An 18,905-nucleotide genomic window follows, 5' to 3' on the forward strand; every position below is an offset into this window, starting at 1 on the left:
CTTTGTCGCCTGTGTGAAGGAGGGCTTATGGTTTGTCGTTTAGTTTGAGCAGACATAAAAATCAAATGCCAATTGGCCTGTGTAAACAGGCAGTCCTTCATCTATAAACGACTGCCTCTTCACTGTGAACGGAGGCGGGAGACCGGAAGAGATCTCCGCCTCTATTCACTGAGTGATCATTGCTCCTGTGTGATTTTATTGGGACAATTGTCCTATGTTAAAGAGCCCTTAGGCTATGTTCACATGGCTTATTTGATGGGCCAGAAAAAAATGTGTGTTAAAATACGAAAACTCGCGATTCTTAGAGGCGGATACATGTCAAATTATATGTCCAAACCTGGCAACGCATATTTTGAAGTCCCATTGATTGCAAAGCCAGAATCTGACGCGGAAAACAAAACAAAAAACGGTGAGACGTGTCACTTTTTTTTCCTGTGACATATTTTAAATATGCATCAAGCAGGGACACTGTTTCATATTACAAATCAACATGTATTGTAATGCTGGGTTCCCATGGGACGGCTTCACCTCGGAAGTCTCGCAGTTTTGTCACACCGAAGAACCGCAAGACTTCCATGGGATTTGCCGCGGGTTTTGGAGCGGCTTCGCCGCATTCTTTTCTGTTGCGGCTGGCTCTCCCATAGAAAAGAACAAGGTCACAACAGAACAAAAAAAAAAAAAAAGAATTTATATGCTATGCCATGGGCATCCGCGCCGCAGCAATGGCTAATGATGGTTTTGCTGCGACAGATTGTCCGCCCCGTGTGGCCGAAATGTTTGACAAGTCTCGTCTACATGGCTGGCTAATCCCGGGATTAGCGACTCCAGGCGGATTTGCCGCAGCGAAATTCCACAGGGAAATTCCGCAGCAAATCCACCCTGTGGGAGCCCAGCCTTGGAGTATTTTGGTGCAGAATATGCGCCATGTGAACATACCCAAAAGTTGCATTTTTTATCCTTACATTCTCCCCTTTTTCTCCCCCTGTGTACCTGCAAAGCTGTAGAGATCCTATAGAGAGAGAGAGAGTACCTATGATGCACTGAATTAACCCGACCTGTTCTGGGTACTTTAGAAATGCTGGTATAGACTACAAACTACTGAGTTTACACGACTACATACAGTCATCTTCTAGGATTTGGGCCGCAGGCATAATTTAATAAATGGGACCATGTGTTCTTTTTATTTTATGGCTTATTAAGGGTGAAGACCTGATTATTATTAAAGTTGAAACTATAGGAGGAGCTGAAGAGACATATGTGAGGGGTGATCAGCGGTGTGAAGAGAACACTTCTACAGGTGACAGTACAGGTGGGTATTACATATTCTTGCTTGGCCACTACAACAGCCTATTACTCAGACTTTAGAAGACACCCTACAATCTCCCGTACACGAGCAGCATAGTTATGACGAGGGCCCGTCTGTGTGTTGGACATTTTCTGTAGTACTGGGATAGAATAATAAAACCATCCAGAATATTGTACCACTAATTTGTCTGGCTACCAGATTGTAGGGATCTAGGAAGCGATGACTCTGATTGGCTGAGTAGCTGTCGAAGAACCAATCAATGCAGTGCTCGATGAACCAATCACAGCCATCACATTGGTTCATCGAGTGCTGCATTGATTGGTTCTCGAATGCTGCTCAGCAAATCAGAGCCAATGCTTCCTGGAGGTGGGATTTATGAATCCCATAACCAGGAAGTGATCTTCTGTGGGCGCCCGAGGACTGCAAGAAACGTGTTGGAGCTCTGTAGAGTTATGGGAAGGACCTGGACCGAGCTTGCTAGTATAATAAGACCTAGCGCTTCTTTTTGGGCAAAAAATTAATATAAGACAGAGTCTTATTTTCAGGGAAACACAGTATGTTGGGCTGAAAAAAGACAAATGTCCATCCAGTTTAGCTTTGTTCCACCCCCCTTGTTGATCCAGAGGAAGGCAAAAAAAAAACAATTCACCCCATTACGAGGTGAAAAAAATTCCTTCCCGACTCCATAGTGGCAGTCAGAATAATCCCTGGATCAACATTTGAAAAGTTCCTTGCGGACCCCAAGACCAGCAGTCAGAAGATACCCGGCTCAACAACCCTTCTGACTATTTAATGCCTATATCCTGTAATGTCCTAGTGCTCTAAAAAGTGTTCAAGAAATCTGCCCCTTCTGTTTAACAGACTCATATAAACATGTATACAACCTTTTTTGGTCTAAGGACTAGATTGTACAACTTCCATTGGCTGCAATGAATCATAAAGGGAATTTAGCACTAAAGACATTTATCAGGAGATAAGTGTCTGATTGCTAAGGTCTGACTGCTGGAACCCCCAGAATCCTGAGAAATGCGCCCAGGATTGTCCCTGTGAATGAAGCTGCGGTGCCATGCACAGCTGCCCCTCATTCACTTCTATGGGACAAGCCGAGATCAATGTGCTCGGCAATCTCGGTCCATCCCACAGAAGTGGTGGACATGCATGGGCACAGCTCTCAGGAGTCCCAGCAGTCAGACATTTATACCATATCCTTCGGATGGAATACAACTTTTAAAGGCTTATTACTACCAAAGACACTTATATTTTCCTTTGAGACATTTATGGGGTATCAACATTATATGTTATAACTAGTGAGGGTTCCACTTTTGGGACTCCCACCTATTGGAATAACATGGAAATTATGAGCTTTTCAAAACATGATCTAGAGATACAAAGAGAGCATGCCAGGCAGCACTTCCCCTCAGGCCTATACCAGGCATAACACAGGAACTGATCTATCTAAATTGCTCCTGAAATCGCTTAAAATGGAACATCTATAGACGTACCTTATCTCCCCCAAAACAGTGCCAGCACCAACCATAGAGGTGACAGCCACACTCTGGATGATTAGTACATTGGGTGTTCACATGTATTTTCCAAGATATGTAGTCATATCTATGATCAGTGTAAGGGCAGCTTTGTATGGGACAACTGTCAGGCGAATAAGTGCCCGACAGCTATCTCACAGACTGCCGTGGAATGGCTGTCAGGCACTTAATCGTTCAAGTGAATGGAGGCGGAGCAGCTGAGGATTGTTCTGGCCGGCCCCACCTCCATTCACAGTTAACCGGAGTCGCTCATACATTGAGATGCTCCTGTTTACGTGGCCCGGTAGTTGCTTGTTTTTTTTAGTTCTGTTGAAAACCAAGAATGAGTGACAGGTGAGCGATGTCTTGCTCACAGCCCTATCTGCGGTCGCATGTATATGGGATGATTCTCGCCCAAATTTCTAGCGAGAGTTCGGGCGATAATCTACCTTAAGGGCTAATGCGGCATTATTCCGCAGCTATTAGGTTCTATTGAATCTAATAGCGTTCTGCTTTGCAATCTTCACGCTGCAGAATTCTACCGCGGAATTCTGCAGCGTGAAAGAAATCGCGGCATGTTCTATTTGCCGCGGAAAAACGTGCGGCTGACTTCCATTGTAGTCAAAGGAAGCCGTTCGTCACTCGATACTTCTGCTGTGAGCACAGCGGATGTATCGCATGATTGTGCATCACCGCCGGCACGTCATGCGCTGCACTGCACATGTGCGCCAGCTCGCCAGACGGGACTTTCGCGGCAGATCCAGAGAGGTGAGTATGGGGTCTTTGTGTGACGCTGAGTCGGACTCCGCTGCGATATTCTGCTGGCGGAGTCTGACATGGCTGTGGTAATGAGGCCTTAGGAAGAGAGCATAGAGCAGCTAACCAACGATGGCATTCTGATGTCTGCATCAGAGAGATACAGTTGTCCTTAGACAACCATGTTTTTCTAAACTGCCGTCTGATGTGTTGAGCTACACAGTAGGGCATCATCAGCCACAGCTTGCACACCCCTGAACTACATGTTCAAGTATAAACTAATTATGAATTGTTAATTTATATTTTTCAACAGATATATTGAATAGAAAAAAGATCCTGGAGCGAAGTAATAATTTATCTCCTGACTGTGAAATATGGGATATTAAAATCGTTGAAGCCTCTCTGGGACAAAACCATATTACGCCAACTCTACTTCCTATACTTGAAACTGTAGATCTGACATCTGACCCTCCTAATCATGAAGAACCTTCTGACAAAATACATAACTTTTCTGCTCAGACAGTAAAAGACAGTTTTACATATTCAGGAGGCGAGAGATATTTTACTCAAAATCCTGATTTTATCAGACCTCAAAGGTCCCAGACAGCTGAGAAGCCATATTCCTGCTTCGAATGTGGGAAATGTTTTACAAAGAAAGCCAACCTTTTCAGACACCGAAGACTTCACACAGGGGAGAAGACATTTTCGTGTTCCGAGTGTGGGAAACGTTTCTTACAGCAGTCGCTTCTGGAAAGACATCAGAGAATTCACATCAATGAGAAGCCTTTTGCTTGTTCCGACTGTGGGAAGTGTTACACATGGAAATCAGAACTTTCTAGACATCAGAGAATACACATAGGCGAAAAGCCGTTTCCATGTCCAGAATGTGGGAAATGTTTTACTCAGAAATCTGATCTTGTGAGGCATCAAAGAATTCACCGAGGAGAGAAACCGTTTTCATGCCCTCAATGCAACAAAAGTTTTACCCAAAAATCAGCCCTTATTAATCATCTAAGACTTCACACAGGAGAAAAGCCCTTCTCGTGTTCCCAGTGTGGAAAACGATTTATACAACAATCGCTCCTTGAGAGACATCAAAGGGTCCACATCGGGGAGAAACCGTTCTCCTGTTCAGAGTGTGGCAAATGTTTCTTGCAGAAATCGGAACTCGGTCGACATCAGAGAATTCACTTTGGCGAAAAGCCATTTAGGTGTTCTGAGTGTGGAAAATGTTTTGCTCAGAAGTCTGATCTGGTCAGGCACCAAAGAATTCACACCGGGGAGAAGCCGTTTTCTTGTCCACAATGCCACAAGTATTTTACACAAAAATCAACACTAATTTATCATCAGAGAACTCACACAGGAGAGAAACCATTTTCATGTCTAGAGTGTGGTAAATGCTTTGCAAGGAAGTCATTGCTTTTGAATCATCAGTTAATTCATGTTGACGAGAAGCAATACGGCATCCTAAGATCAGGAAATATACAAAAAGATACGTTACTGACCATAGACATCACTTAATTAAGAAAATTAAGATGATTGGCAATGTGGTTGACTGTAAAGCCAAGTTGTCTTAGTTATGAGAGGGGAAATCTGTTTCCCTTCAATCAAGTGAGAAGATGTGGGAAAATTCCATTCAGATGCAGTGATTTCCGTGGCAATACTATGAAATTCTCTACTGGGCCATTAATTTTCCCATTTAAAGAGACTTATCTCACAAGCAATATATTGAGTGTATATAGGTAATACTTACAGTTCCCAGTGTTTGCAGTATGCGGTTTGCTGTGGTTTCATTCGGTGTCTTGGAAATAAAAAAGTGAAATAAATGTTTCTTACAACAATCGAACCAACTTCTTGTTTCAGAAAGGGAAGTGATAACTATTTTAACTATCAGATCATTTGTATAGTGACCCCCAACATACTGGAATATAGATGATCTAACACGCCCTTAAAGGGATTCGGTCACCAGGTTCTTTTAAGTTTGGCTCAGTTGAGCTCTGAATCATGGAGGCGGGCTCTGAATTATGGAGGCGGGCTCTGAATCATGGAGGCAGGCTCTGCTGGCTTCTCCCTGCCTACATCATGCAGACTGACAGCTCACTCTCCCCTTTTGTGCATTGGGAGAAAGCTGTCAGTGCGGCCCATCTCAGTGACTCAGAGCTTAGCTTCCAGTCAAACTTCATGAACCCGTTGATCGAATCCCTTTAACCCTTTTCAATCCACTGTCTGACGTCTAAAGACATTCTGATTGAAGGCTGTACAGCTCCGATGTTGGAAGACGTCCGGCAGGGTATTCTTACTGTATATTACTGGCCGCTCTGTTGTCTGGGGGCCTCTCCAGCATGCCTCATACTGCAGTACTGGCTCTAGCCAGCAGATGGCGCCATTGTATAATAGCAGAAAGAGAGAGCCCCCTAGGAAATCCGGAATCCAAAATTGGATTGCAAAGGGTTAAAGCGTACCTGAGAGTTCAAAAACATTTAAAAGCAGCTCAGGTCTTCACTGGCTGCGGCTTTGCTGCTATTTGCACCCACTTTGACCTTTATCAATGCAGTTTTCCATGTAGATTTTACAATTTTTATGCTGCCCTGCTGTTTGCAATCCAGGTGGGGGATGTGACTTAAGCAGCCATTCTACCAGTACTGTACTGGTCAGGACTTCCTTTCCCGCTCCTCCTATGCTGCCTTGGTTAGTCCTGCAGCAATCAGCTGCAGTGCAGTATCTAAACTGTTGGTTGGCAGTCAAAGGCGTTGTCATTAGAAAAACAAAATTCTATACTTATTACTCCCCAGGCAGTCTTCTTACCGCATCTTCTTCCCGCTGATCTCCTGCAGTCCCCCGGGTCACATCACCTCCAGCCCAGCTAATTCTTCTTCTTCCTGTGACGAAGCGTACATTACCAGCATTCTCCTTCCTGCAGGGCAGTACACCCAGTCACTAGTGACCTAGCGTTCACTGCCTAGCAGGGAATGCTGAGCTATTGCAGCGAGACTGCACATGCGTGCTGTATATTAACACTCGCAGCGAGACAGTGCGCATGCACAGTCTTGGCAATAGCTCGGCATTCCTTGCTAGGCAGTGAACGTTCCATCACTAGTGACATAACCTACACTGATCTACAGGAAGAAGAATGCCGAGAATCAACGCTCTATAACAAGAAGAGGATCCGGATGGCTTGCGATGAGGTAACCTGGAGGACTGGAGAAGATCCAGTAAGAAGACTGATGGAGGAGGAATAGGCAAGTATTGACAAAACCCCTATAATGTGCTTGAAGTGTAAAAGATTTAGAGAGAGCTTGTCCTTCTGTAAGCTTTGTTGGCAGACATCGTTTCACTGCAGTGAACTCCGTCTAGTGTGAAAGGTAGTCTGAGTCGGGGACTTCTGTGGATGTGCAGTCCGGACTCTGGGTAATTCCAAAATAGTGCAGACCCTGCCTCCCCTTAATAGGGTTACATTTTGTTTGTGCTGCTGGTGCAACTTCTATTTGGACAGTCCAGACTCTGGTGGGGAAACTCTGAAATATAAGTCGCATTAGGCATAGTATTCTGCATGGAAAGTCCACATGGGAACATACCCTTTGTTTCCATGTCAATGTTTCCCAGTGGTTCCCATTTAGTGTGTAACGGTGACATATTTCCTGCCCGTGTGCATTTGTCATTTTTTTGCCCCCAACTTATTTAGATCCATTCCTAATAGTATATGGTCTTCTCTTGTGTTAATTACTTTACATAATTTTGTATCATTTGCAAAGATTGATATTTTACTGTACAATCCTTCTACCAGGTCATTTATATGATATATATTTACACACATATAAAAAGAATTGGGCCCAATACTGCCCCCTGTGGTACCCACTAGTAACGGTGACCCAATCAGAATATGTACTACTTATAACCACCAGTATCAAATGCTTTGGAAACATTGAGATATACAACAGCCAATGACTCCCTGGTCCAGTCTAGAACTTACCCCCTCGTAGAAGCTGATCAGATTAGTTTGGCAGGATTGATGCGGATACGTAGTTAAATGTATTTCACTGAGGTCCTCCAGGATAGCATCTTAGAAACCCTTCAAGCATTTTACCCACATCAGAACGTAACCTTTTCAGCCTATAGTTTCTAGGCTCGCTTCTTAAATATTTGCTATACAGCAGTTCTGTGGAACTGACCCCATCACTATAGAGTCCTTAATCTGTTGGAGGACGCAATATGCTTTTTTTACTGACCCCACTAATGGGACTTTACACCCGCACATATTTTTTAAGGCAGTGGCTTGACTGATTACTGACAGCCAGGCTCCTGCTCTAACAGCTAGTTGAACCCCTTACATGCCACAATCAATAGTAACTGCAGCATGTAAGCAAATGCCAGCAGGATGGGACTCCTTCTGTCATCCATCGGCACCCCATAATGCGATTGCAAAGTACCAATGGGTTTCTATGGCAGCTGGAAGCCTGACAAAAGGCCTCAATGTTTGCCCTGTTACTCAGCCTATTAGGCGCCCTCTCCTGTGGAGTCTAATAGGCTGCTGTCATAGGCTTTGTAAAATGCACTACATAAAGTCCTAATTACACGTAAGGTTGATCGCTCAAAGTTCGTTCAAAAGATAGGATGATTGACTGTTTTAGCGATCATTTTGCATAAGCTGCTAATGGGCACGAATACTCATTAGCAGCTTCTTAGCTTTATTTGCATGTAAATGAGCCTCCCTGAGCTGTATGCAGAAAACAGCTGGTGGTCTGTTATCTGCATATAGCCCCTTTGTTCTCCCATGGGACTGTAGCTGAATACAATGCTATCAGCTCACCGTCCAAACAATGGATTTTGAACTCAATTAAAAATCGTTTGGATGAAAAGCAGACGATGGTAACATTTACAAACAACGATTATTGCCCAAAAAACATCGTTTGAGCGAATTTTGAGCGATAATCGTTGCGTGTAAATGGGGCTTAAGTAATTCTAGCGATCGAACAATTCCATCTTCAAGTCCCCCTTCAGGGACTAAAAAGATAGTGTCAAAAAAAGTTTAAAGAAAAGTCCAGTGTAAAACAAAAACAAAAAAAGCATTTTTCCCAACAAGAAAGCGTTAAAGCAGAATGCACCCTCAAATGGCTGATCAAAGGCTGCAGGTATTGCAGAGATGTACATGGGATAGCATTACTAGTTACAGAGGTCCCCTTGAGAATGATGCAAAAACTGAACCAGACACCAATGGTTAGCTATATAATACTTCTTTACATGGCTGAGGAAATCGCATGCACTTGTATAAAGAGTCCAACATTGACTTGCAGGAATGCGTCGTAGGGTCGTGTTTTATGTGCAACTTTTTTACGCGCTAAAATACCTGCATAAATACGGTTGTGTGAATAAGCCCCAACGCGTATTCCTTGGCAGTGACCCAACTTGTATGCTATCATTTACCCCTCTTCTATACTGCTTGAATTCCACCTGCCCTAACCTTAGCTTGTCTATTCTCATGCTTGCACTCTGTCTGGCGACTTGGTACGGCGTCCTGGTGTCAACTATTAATGGCAGCACCCCGAGGCTTCCCATGCGTAGGGAGTCTGTCACCAGAATTATGCTCCTCTGTATGGGGACGGCATAAAGTAGTGACAGACACCCGGATTCCATCAGTGAGTCACTTACTTTACTTTGGTGATGTAGTTTCCATGATATCAGCCGATCTCTCCCACAGCCCGGGCCTTGTAATCAGGAGCAGCGGTCTAACTATCCTCACACCAATGAACAATGCTGCGTTTAGAGGTAATGATTAGCATTCAAACGAGCAAGTGTGAGCGTCAAGCATTCGGTTTAAGCGCGAGGCAACGACCAAACGCGAATTGTGCACTTTTAGTCTGTCGTTCAGTTATAGAGATGAGCTAGCATACTCGCTAAGGGCAATTACTTGAGCGAGCATTGTCCTTAGCAAGTACCTGCCCGCTCAGAAGAAAGGATTCGGGTGCCGGCGCGGGTGACAGGTGAGTTGCGGCAGGTAGCAGGGGGTCGCGGGGGGGAGAGGGAGAGATCTCCCCTCTGTTCCTCCCCGCCGCCGCCAGCCAAACCTTTTCTTCTGAGCGGGCAGGTACTCGCTAAGGGCAATGCTCGATTGAGTAATTGCCAGTAGTAATACGTAGATATAACTCGTCAAACTGAAAAGTGACAGGTACCACGCCCCCTGTCACTTTCCGTCCCTTATGTTAATGTGACAGCTGCCCCCCTTCTGGAAGCAGGGAGCTGCATCAGCCTAGGTCAGTGGTGGCGAACCTATGGCACGCGTGCCAGAGACGGCACGCAGAGCCCTCCCTGCTGGCACGCGCCGCCATCTGCCGCTCACCACCTTAGTGAATGCCTGCAGGGGCCGCGGCTCCCCTGCTGATATTCACTCAGCGCTGCTTTCTGTGCTGATCCCGGCGTACACTGAGTCAGTGTGCAGCTAGGATCCTTCTCCCCCGTCCCCCGACGTCTCCTACTTTGGTTCCGCAAGAGCAGGGGGAGAAGGCATCCAACAGCAGCACACTGCCTTCAGTATGCACCTGGGATCAGGCAGGAGAGGAGCGGCGCTCCCGCGAGGAGGAGGGGTAAGTATGTGGGGCAGGGGGCGGGCATTCTGACAGCTGGGAGAATCGCTGGGGGGGGGGGAGGCATTCTGACTGCTGGGAAAATCGCTGGGGGGGGGGAGGGGGCATTCTGACTGCTGGGAAAATCGCTGGGGGGGGGGCATTCTGACTGCTGGGAAAATCGCTGGGGGGGGGGGCATTCTGACTGCTGGGAAAATCGCTGGGGGGGGGGCATTCTGACTGCTGGGAAAATCGCTGGGGGGGGGAAGCATTATGACTGCTGGGAGAATCGCTGGGGGGGGGAGGGGAAGCATTATGACTGTTGGGAGAATCGCTGGGGGGGAGGGGAAGCATTCTGACTGCTGGGAGAATCGCTGGGGGGGAGGGGAAGCATTATGACTGCTGGGAGAATCGCTGGGGGGGGAGGGGAGGCATGACTGCTGGGAGAATCGCTGGGGGGGGAGGGGAGGTATTATGACTGCTGGGAGAATCGCTGGGGGGGAGGGGAGGTATTATGACTGCTGGGAGAATCGCTAGCGGGGGAGGGGAGGCATGACTGCTGGGAGAATCGCTGGGGGGGGGGGAGGCATTAGGACTGCTGGGGGACCACTGGGGGGGGGGGGTAATATGACTGCTGTGGGAACCGCTGGGGGGGAAGCGGGCATTATTACTGCTGGGGGACCGCTGGGGTATGTCACTATTACCACTGGGGGGGGTCACTATTATCGCTAGGAGGGCCACTATTACCACTGGGGTATGTTTACATGCGGCAGAAACTGGCAGGGCTGTTTCAAAATAGACAGGGTGCAGATTTTGACAACTTTTTGGATGCGGAAATGCTGCAGAATTTTCCACATCCAAAAAGCAGTCAGAATCTGCACCCTGTCTATTTTGAAGCAGCCCTGCCCATTTTAGAACGACGGGGGTAAAATCATGTCGTGATAAGCCCCGCCCCCTGACGTGTTGGCACTTTGCGATACATAAGTTGGTTTTGGGTTGCAGTTTGGGCACTCGGTCTCTAAAAGGTTCGCCATCACTGGCCTAGGTTATTATGCCGCCCCCTTTAGTTCAGTGAAATTAGCATGGGATAGCAGAAATGTCAGTCCTATGACGTGTCAATCATAATACACTCCGCGGAGCAGAGTATATTCTGAATATGTCCGGATTAATCTACATCCAAAGCCTATTACGATTATGTCCAGCTTTATCTACAGCTGATATTAAGTAAAAAATGAGTATATTATGAGACTTTATCTACAGTCTCTTATTTCATGAAGTTATCTATCTCCATGAGAGTGTATTATAAATCCCCAGCCTTTTAGCCCCCACCTTTTTTTGAAAAACAGACCCCTTCATAAAGTTAATGGGGTTGTCCCGCGCCGAAACGGGTTTTTTTAAATTCAATAGGCCCCCCGTTCGGCGCGAGACAAACCCAATGCATGTGTTAAAAAAAAAAACGTATAGTACTTACCCGAATCCCCGCGCTGCGGCGACTTCTTCCTTACCTTACTAAGATGGCCGCCGGGATCTTCACCCACGATGCACCGCGGGTCTTCTCCCATGGTGCACCGTGGGCTCTGTGCGGTCCATTGCCGATTCCAGCCTCCTGATTGGCTGGAATCGGCACACGTGACGAGGCGGAGCTACAAGGAGCAGCTCTCCGGCACGAGCGGCCCCATTCACCAGGGAGAAGACCGGACTGCGCAAGCGCGTCTAATCGGGCGATTAGACGCTGAAATTAGACGGCACCATGGAGACGAGGACGCTAGCAACGGAACAGGTAAGTGAATAACTTCTGTATGGCTCATAATTAATGCACGATGTACATTACAAAGTGCATTAATATGGCCATACAGAAGTGTATAACCCCACTTGCTTTCGCGGGACAACCCCTTTAAGCTTTTATCCCTCAGTCTTTATGTCAGGAAGCTGCAGACCCCCACAACCCCCACCTTTTTTTTGTTTTCACAACAAGAGAGAACGCAGGAGACTGATGCAAAGTTTTAAAAAGCTTTATTGAGTACACGTGCGAATACATAAAATATTATTCATATAGTTACATGGGTAATAACATAATTATATTAAATATGTCGTATGAGGTAAAGCATTTGTATAAAGTTAAATGCATCCTATAAGAGGTTTTGAACTGCAATGTACAGAGTCCTCAGCCAGCAAGGCTCCTTTTTCATCAAATAATGCATGTGTGAAGTAAAAGTATCTTTTTTCTTACAATTTCAGAAGAAGGGGTGTTAATATTAACAGTTTTTTAATTTCTTAATAAAGAAGAACTGGGTTTACAAGCAGTTGGCATAATTTTTATGTAAGGGTTGTACCTTTGAGGTCCTATATATTCTCTAATCTTGAATTCTGTTAAAAGTCCACCTAATAACAGAACTAATTGGCTCCATTACAAGAGAACGGAACTGAGAACTGACTTCTAAGGGCACCGACCATATAGTGCTTGACAGGAAGTACAAGACTTTCATCTACAATAGTAAACGGTATTCGCTGCTGAGATCCCGTAAGGATGTACAAGAAGTAGCTGAATGAGTCTGTGTATTAGGCCGCCTGCACACGAGCGGAAATCCCGCCGCGGATTTCCACCGCTGAAAGTTTGCATAGGAGTGCATTAAAATACGCACTCCTATGCAGACGGCCGCGGTTTGGCCGCGCGAAATCTCGCGCGGCAAACAAACCGCGGCATGTCCTAATTTTCTGCGGGGCACGCACTCACCCGGCCGCCGGCTCCGGTCTGCGCATGCACCGGCTGCGCGGCAGCCGGCACATGAAAGAGCCGGGGCCGCCAGGCGCGGGTGAGTACGCGCTCGTCCCTGCAGGCGCTCGGGTCGGATCGCGCGGCGAGAATTCTCGCTGCCGGATCCGACCCGCTCGTCTGCAGGCGGCCTTACTTGTAGAATGACACTGGATACATTATTATTATTTAGAACAGCAATTTTCAGATGCAGTTAGGAAATAACCTTCAAAAAGAATTGCATGCATCAACCTTCTATCTGTGCACTTGTATCTCTTTGCCTTTGTGACCAGTTTATCAATTTATTCATACATGCACAAAAAATAGACTGATTTACAAAGGCATGTGCTTCAAAAGTGCATTACAAACCCTGACGAGTAAATTATAGAACATATTTACATTGACAAGCCTTTCTTTAAGCAATTGAATATAAATAACCAGACTGCTTAGCCCCAGCCAAGTGTCAGCAGGGTACGTCTCTGAAGAATCTCCCCCTTTCCACCTCATAACTACTGTGCCTGATGTATAAAAAAAACTCAGAAGGAATATATTTAATGTCTCTTGCCTTCCTAGTCCCAGTATTAACCCCTTAATAACAAGCTGATTTTTTTACTTAAGGACCAAGCGATTTTCATCATCCTGTTGCAAGAGCTATAACTTGTTGACCTATCTGTATTCAGGACTTGTTTTTTCTTTTTGGGACAAGTTGTTTATTTTAATGGCACCACTCTGGGGTACATATAATATATTGTATAATTATTATAGTGTCCCAGAACATCATCCTGGTCCCCTCCATAAATGTCATACGTTTGTCCTATGTGGATGCACTGTGCAAGCTTATCTTGTCATTTCCAGTATGTGTGTTGCACAGCTGCGGTGCTTGGGAGGTTAACGCTAATAAAATCATTGCCTGTCTGTGAATTTATTGGTCTGTCATGTCATGTGGTATAAGTGAGGGAATAATTAGGAGTGATAGAGAGCAGGAAAGAGTCAGTTCTTCAATCTGTGGTCTAGTTTCCATCTTGTCTTCAATCTGAGAGAGTCTAACACAGAGCCACATGGAAGCACCTTCAGCTTCCTTGTGGTGAAGATGGAGCAGAAGGAGAGATATCCCATAGCGACTGCATTTTGAATGTGATTGGAGTGAGTCCCAAGCCTAAGAGAGAGACCCTTGTAAGTAATCACTTTTTCTCAAAGGTACAACCCTTACATAAAAATTATGCCAACTGCTTGTAAACCCAGTTCTTCTTTATTAAGAAATTAAAAAACTGTTAATATTAAAGGGGTTGTCCCGCGGCAGCAAGTGGGTCTATACACTTCTGTATGGCCATATTAATGCACTTTGTAATGTACATTGTGCATTAATTATGAGCCATACAGAAGTTATAAGAAGTTTTTCACTTACCTGCTCCGTTGCTAGCGTCCTCGTTTCCATGGTGCCCGTCTAATTTTCGGCGTCTAATGGCCAAATTAGACGCGCTTGCGCAGTCCGGGTCTTCTTCTTTTCTCAATGGGGCCGCTCGTGCAGGATGCCGACTCCGTGTAGCTCCGCCCCGTCATGTGCCGATTCCAGCCAATCAGGAGGCTGGAATCGGCAATGGACCGCACAGAAGCCCTGCGGTCCACCGAGGGAGAAGATCCCGGCGGCCATCTTCAGCAGGTAAGTAAGAAGTCACTGGAGCGCGGGGATTCAGGTAAGCGCTGTCCGGTGTTCTTGTTTAACCCCTGCATCGGGGTTGTCTCGCGCCGAACGGTGGGGGGGGGGGGGTTGAAAAAAAACAAAAACCCGTTTCGGCGCGGGACAACCCCTTTAACACCCCTTCTTCTGAAATTGTAAGAAAAAAGATACTTTTACTTCACACATGCATTATTTGATGAAAAAGGAGCCTTGCTGGCTGAGGACTCTGTACATTGCAGTTCAAAACCTCTTATAGGATGCATTTAACTTTATACAAATGCTTTACCTCATACGACATATTTAATATAATTATGTTATTACCCATGTAACTATATGAATAATATTTTATGTATTCGCACGTGTACTCAATAAAGCTTTTTAAAACTTTGCATCAGTCTCCTGCGTTCTCTCTTGTTGTGAAAACAAAAAAAGGTGGGGGTTGTGGGGGTCTGCAGCTTCCTGACATAAAGACTGAGGGATAAAAGCTTAAAGGGGTTGTCCCGCGAAAGCAAGTGGGGTTATACACTTCTGTATGGCCATATTAATGCACTTTGTAATATACATCGTGCATTAAATATGAGCCATACAGACGTTATTCACTTACCTGCTCCGTTGCTAGCGTCCCCGTCGCCATGGATCCGTCTAATTTCGCTGGCTTCTTGCTTTTTTAGACGCGCTTGCGCTGTGCGGTCTTCTGCCTGGTGAATGGGGCCTCTTGTGCCGGAGAGCTGCTCACCGCGTCGTCATCGTAGCTCCGCCCCGTCACGTGTGCCGATTCCAGCCAATCAGGAGGCTGGAATTGGCAATGGAACGCAAGGAAGGAGAAGAAAATCCACGGTGCACCATGGGAGAAGACCCACGGTGCAACGTGGGAGAAGACCAGCGGCGCCATCTTTAAAAGAAGAATAGAAGAAGCTGCAGAACGCTGATGCAGGTAAGTGCAATGTGCTTTTTAAAAACTAACCTATGCTTTATTTTTAACAGGGCAGAATGCGGGGGTAAGTGAAAAAAATTTTTTCTCGCTTTCGCCGCGAGACAACCCCTTTAACTTTATGAAGGGGTATGTTTTTCAAAAAAAGGTGGGGGCTAAAAGGCTGGGGATTTATAATACACTCTCATGGAGATAGATAACTTCATGAAATAAGAGACTGTAGATAAAGTCTCATAATATACTCATTTTTTACTTAATATCAGCTGTAGATAAAGCTGGAAATAATCGTAATAGGCTTTGGATGTAGATTAATCTGGACATATTCAGAATATACTCTGCTCCGCGGAGTGTATTATGATTGACACGTTATAGGACTGACATTTCTGCTATCCCATGCTAATTTCACTGAACTAAAGGGGGCGGCATAATAACCTAGGCTGATGCAGCTCCCTGCTTCCAGAAGGGGGGCAGCTGTCACATTAACATAAGGGACGGGGCATGGTACCTGTCACTTTTCAGTTTGACGAGTTATATCTACGTATTACTACTATTGCCCTTAGCGAGTATGCTCGCTCATCTCTCTTCAGTTACATTGTTGGCCCGTTCACTTATCACTACATTTAAACACTCTCCGCTCAGTGTGTTATATAGGAACATGAAACCCTGAACGAGAAGTGAACGATTCTCAATGATGATCTGCCTGTCTAAGCGGGCTGCAGGAGAGCTGCTGATGACGTCACCAGATGGTCCGCTCGGACTAACGTCAATCATTTATTTCTCATTGTGCGTAAAAGGGCCATTACTGCTGTTACCTATACTGTGTGCTGCCCAAATGTTTCCCATTCTCCTCTCAGTCCGTAAACCTGGTCTATGACTTGTATTGTGGCCAGTAAAGGCTCTTATCCATTGATGACACCGTGTTACAAGTGTTCTTACCTATATTCAGGGTGCTGAATCCAAGTACGGCAACCAAAACTGTCTGTTAGGAAAGATAATAGAGTTATAAACATCATGAGAAAGTAGCATATAGCCAACCCTCTAGTTTTGTTGTCTTCTAGTTTAGCTGGTTTCGTTTCACAGATTTTGCAAGCCAGAATTGCGCCTCTAGTTTCACTGGCTGCAGCCGGCCCCCGTGACCTCGCTGCTGACACGGCCCACGTGATCTCATGCTCAGCGTATGTTCCTCCTGATGCTGAAATGCTCCCCACCCTTCTCCAGCGTCGCTGTGGGCGCTAGTAAAACAGTACTGCAGTGTAATGTAAGTGGCCATGTTTACCCAGATAACACAGTGATAACAGGAGAGATAACACGGTGATGTCACCTGCAGTCCTATGTAACACCACAGATAACACAGTGATAACGCCGAGGACAGATAATGATGTTACATGCAGTCCTATGTAACAGCACAAAGAACACAGTGATAACACTGAGGCTAGATAATGTCACCTACAGTCCTACGTAACAGCACAGAGAACACAATGATAACGTTAAGGACAGATGATGTAGTAGATGTGACCTGCAGTCCTATGTAACAGCACAGATAAAACATAATAACATGTTAAATGTTCATTTATTCTTTACAGCAGTCTTTTATATTCATTTATTATTGTTTTTGGTATTAAAAAAAAACATTCTCTATTAACCCCTTGAGTGGCACGCCCGGAAATTTTCCGGGACGAGCTCCACTGCTCATAGTGACATAGCCCGGAAGATTTCCGGGCTATGTATCACTATGGGAGCTGCAGAGCACAATGCCACAAGCTGTGACAGTGTGCTCTGCCTGCACAGACCCACAGAGAACAAAGCAAGGGCTTTGAAAAACCAGCAGAAGATATTGCTGATATGCCGGCAACCTCCTGCTTTGTTTAGAGGTTGCCATAGAGACCATCGGCTTGTCAGAAGCAAGCCGATGGTCTCTGTGGTAGGGAGAGCTTGGTGCTTGGCTGTAAGAGGACAGTTTGATCTCTGCTGTAAGAGCTAGTACCTGAGAAAACCTCTGATCTCTGCTGTGTTAACCCTTTACATGCTGCAGTCTATGTGACTGCAGCATGTAAAGGGCTGTCACTGCAGCATGTAAAGGGCTGTCACCATCGGACCCCCGGAATGTGATCAGGGGTCCTGATGGGTCCCTGTGGAAGTCCCCTAAAGGGACAAAAAAAAATTAAAAAAAAAAGGGAAAAAATTATAAAAAACATAAAAACACTTGTCTCCCTTTACTTTGTAAAAAAATCAAAAATACAATCACACATGTGGTATCCATGCGTCGTAATGACCCAGAAAAGGAAGTTAATGCATTATTTAACCCCTTAATGACATGGCCCCTTTTTTTCTTTCTTCCCCATTTCTTTTTTTCCTCCCCCCTGTTTAAAAAAATCACAACTTGTCCCGCAAAAAACAAGCCCTTATATGGCCATGTCAATGGAAAAATGAAAAAGTAATGGCTCTTGAGACGCAACTGCAAAATTAGTTGAAATTCAATGATTAGACCATTTTAAAAAACCTGCCCTGGTGGGCACGACAGGGTGGTAGGAAACCCGCCACTCAAGGGGTTAAATGGGGTTTGGTGTGTTTTTTGGAACGTCTAGAACAAATTAGTTGGATTTACATTGATTCCTATGGAAATAATTGCCTTGAGTTTCATTGGTTATCTAGTTTGGCGGATTGCTTTCGGACAAATTTCAACGAAACTAGAGGTTTGACTATATTCAATATTGTACCATTTTGTTTCAGTATATTGATCATTAAAACCACGGACCTCATTTATCAAAACGATCTAACAGTACTTACCAGAGAGCTGCAGTGACTTATCAGATGAGCGCCAATTTCACCAGGACATACATGCAATTGAAAAACGGTATAAAGGAATATTCCAAGGGAGAACACTGGTGGAGATAAAACATTGCATGTAATATCACAGGGTACGTAGGACCTCCTCTCAGTCCCATCTCCAGGACTTCTCCTATGCTGCACCTATCCTGTGGAACTCAGGGATTTCTCCATTATGTCATTTTTTTGTTCACTTGTTAATATTTTGTTCACTCGTGTATATTAATTCTATAAACTTGTATCTATTATTCATTAAGCATGGGTCATTCAAAAGAATGTGTGAATGGTGTAAGATATTCCTAATTTTGCAATGCCCAATTTTAAACCTAGTGATAAAAATATCTAAAATCATATTTTAAGTTCTACATTTCCCCTCGGTGACAGCTGCAACAGGCTGGTTGTGTACATCGCAAGGCTCTCTAAGTATCTTTGATTTTAATTAGTACTCATTGACAGAATACTTTGAACACATTTTTCCTTGTTTTTGTAAAAACTGTCCAATCTGAAGGTTTTTCATGTAATGTGCATTACTGAAACCAAACCACAGTATTTAATCATTACTTTAGTTTATGGAGG

The 18,905-nt window shown here is 45.0% G+C and overlaps 1 protein-coding gene across 1 annotated transcript in view; it reads left to right on the forward strand.

Moving 5' to 3' along the window:
* Positions 1-18,905, forward strand: part of LOC136587426 (zinc finger protein 850-like) — a 117,070-nt gene that overhangs the window by 65,362 nt on the left and 32,803 nt on the right. The window contains exons 14-16 of the mRNA XM_066585994.1: positions 1,201-1,309; positions 3,899-5,103; positions 6,708-6,797. Coding sequence (XP_066442091.1) covers positions 1,201-1,309; positions 3,899-5,103; positions 6,708-6,797 — 1,404 coding nt within the window. The remainder of the gene's footprint in view (positions 1-1,200; positions 1,310-3,898; positions 5,104-6,707; positions 6,798-18,905) is intronic.

Source organism: Eleutherodactylus coqui, chromosome 13 (assembly GCF_035609145.1).
Source record: "Eleutherodactylus coqui strain aEleCoq1 chromosome 13, aEleCoq1.hap1, whole genome shotgun sequence".
Classification (NCBI taxonomy): Eukaryota; Metazoa; Chordata; class Amphibia; order Anura; family Eleutherodactylidae; genus Eleutherodactylus; species Eleutherodactylus coqui.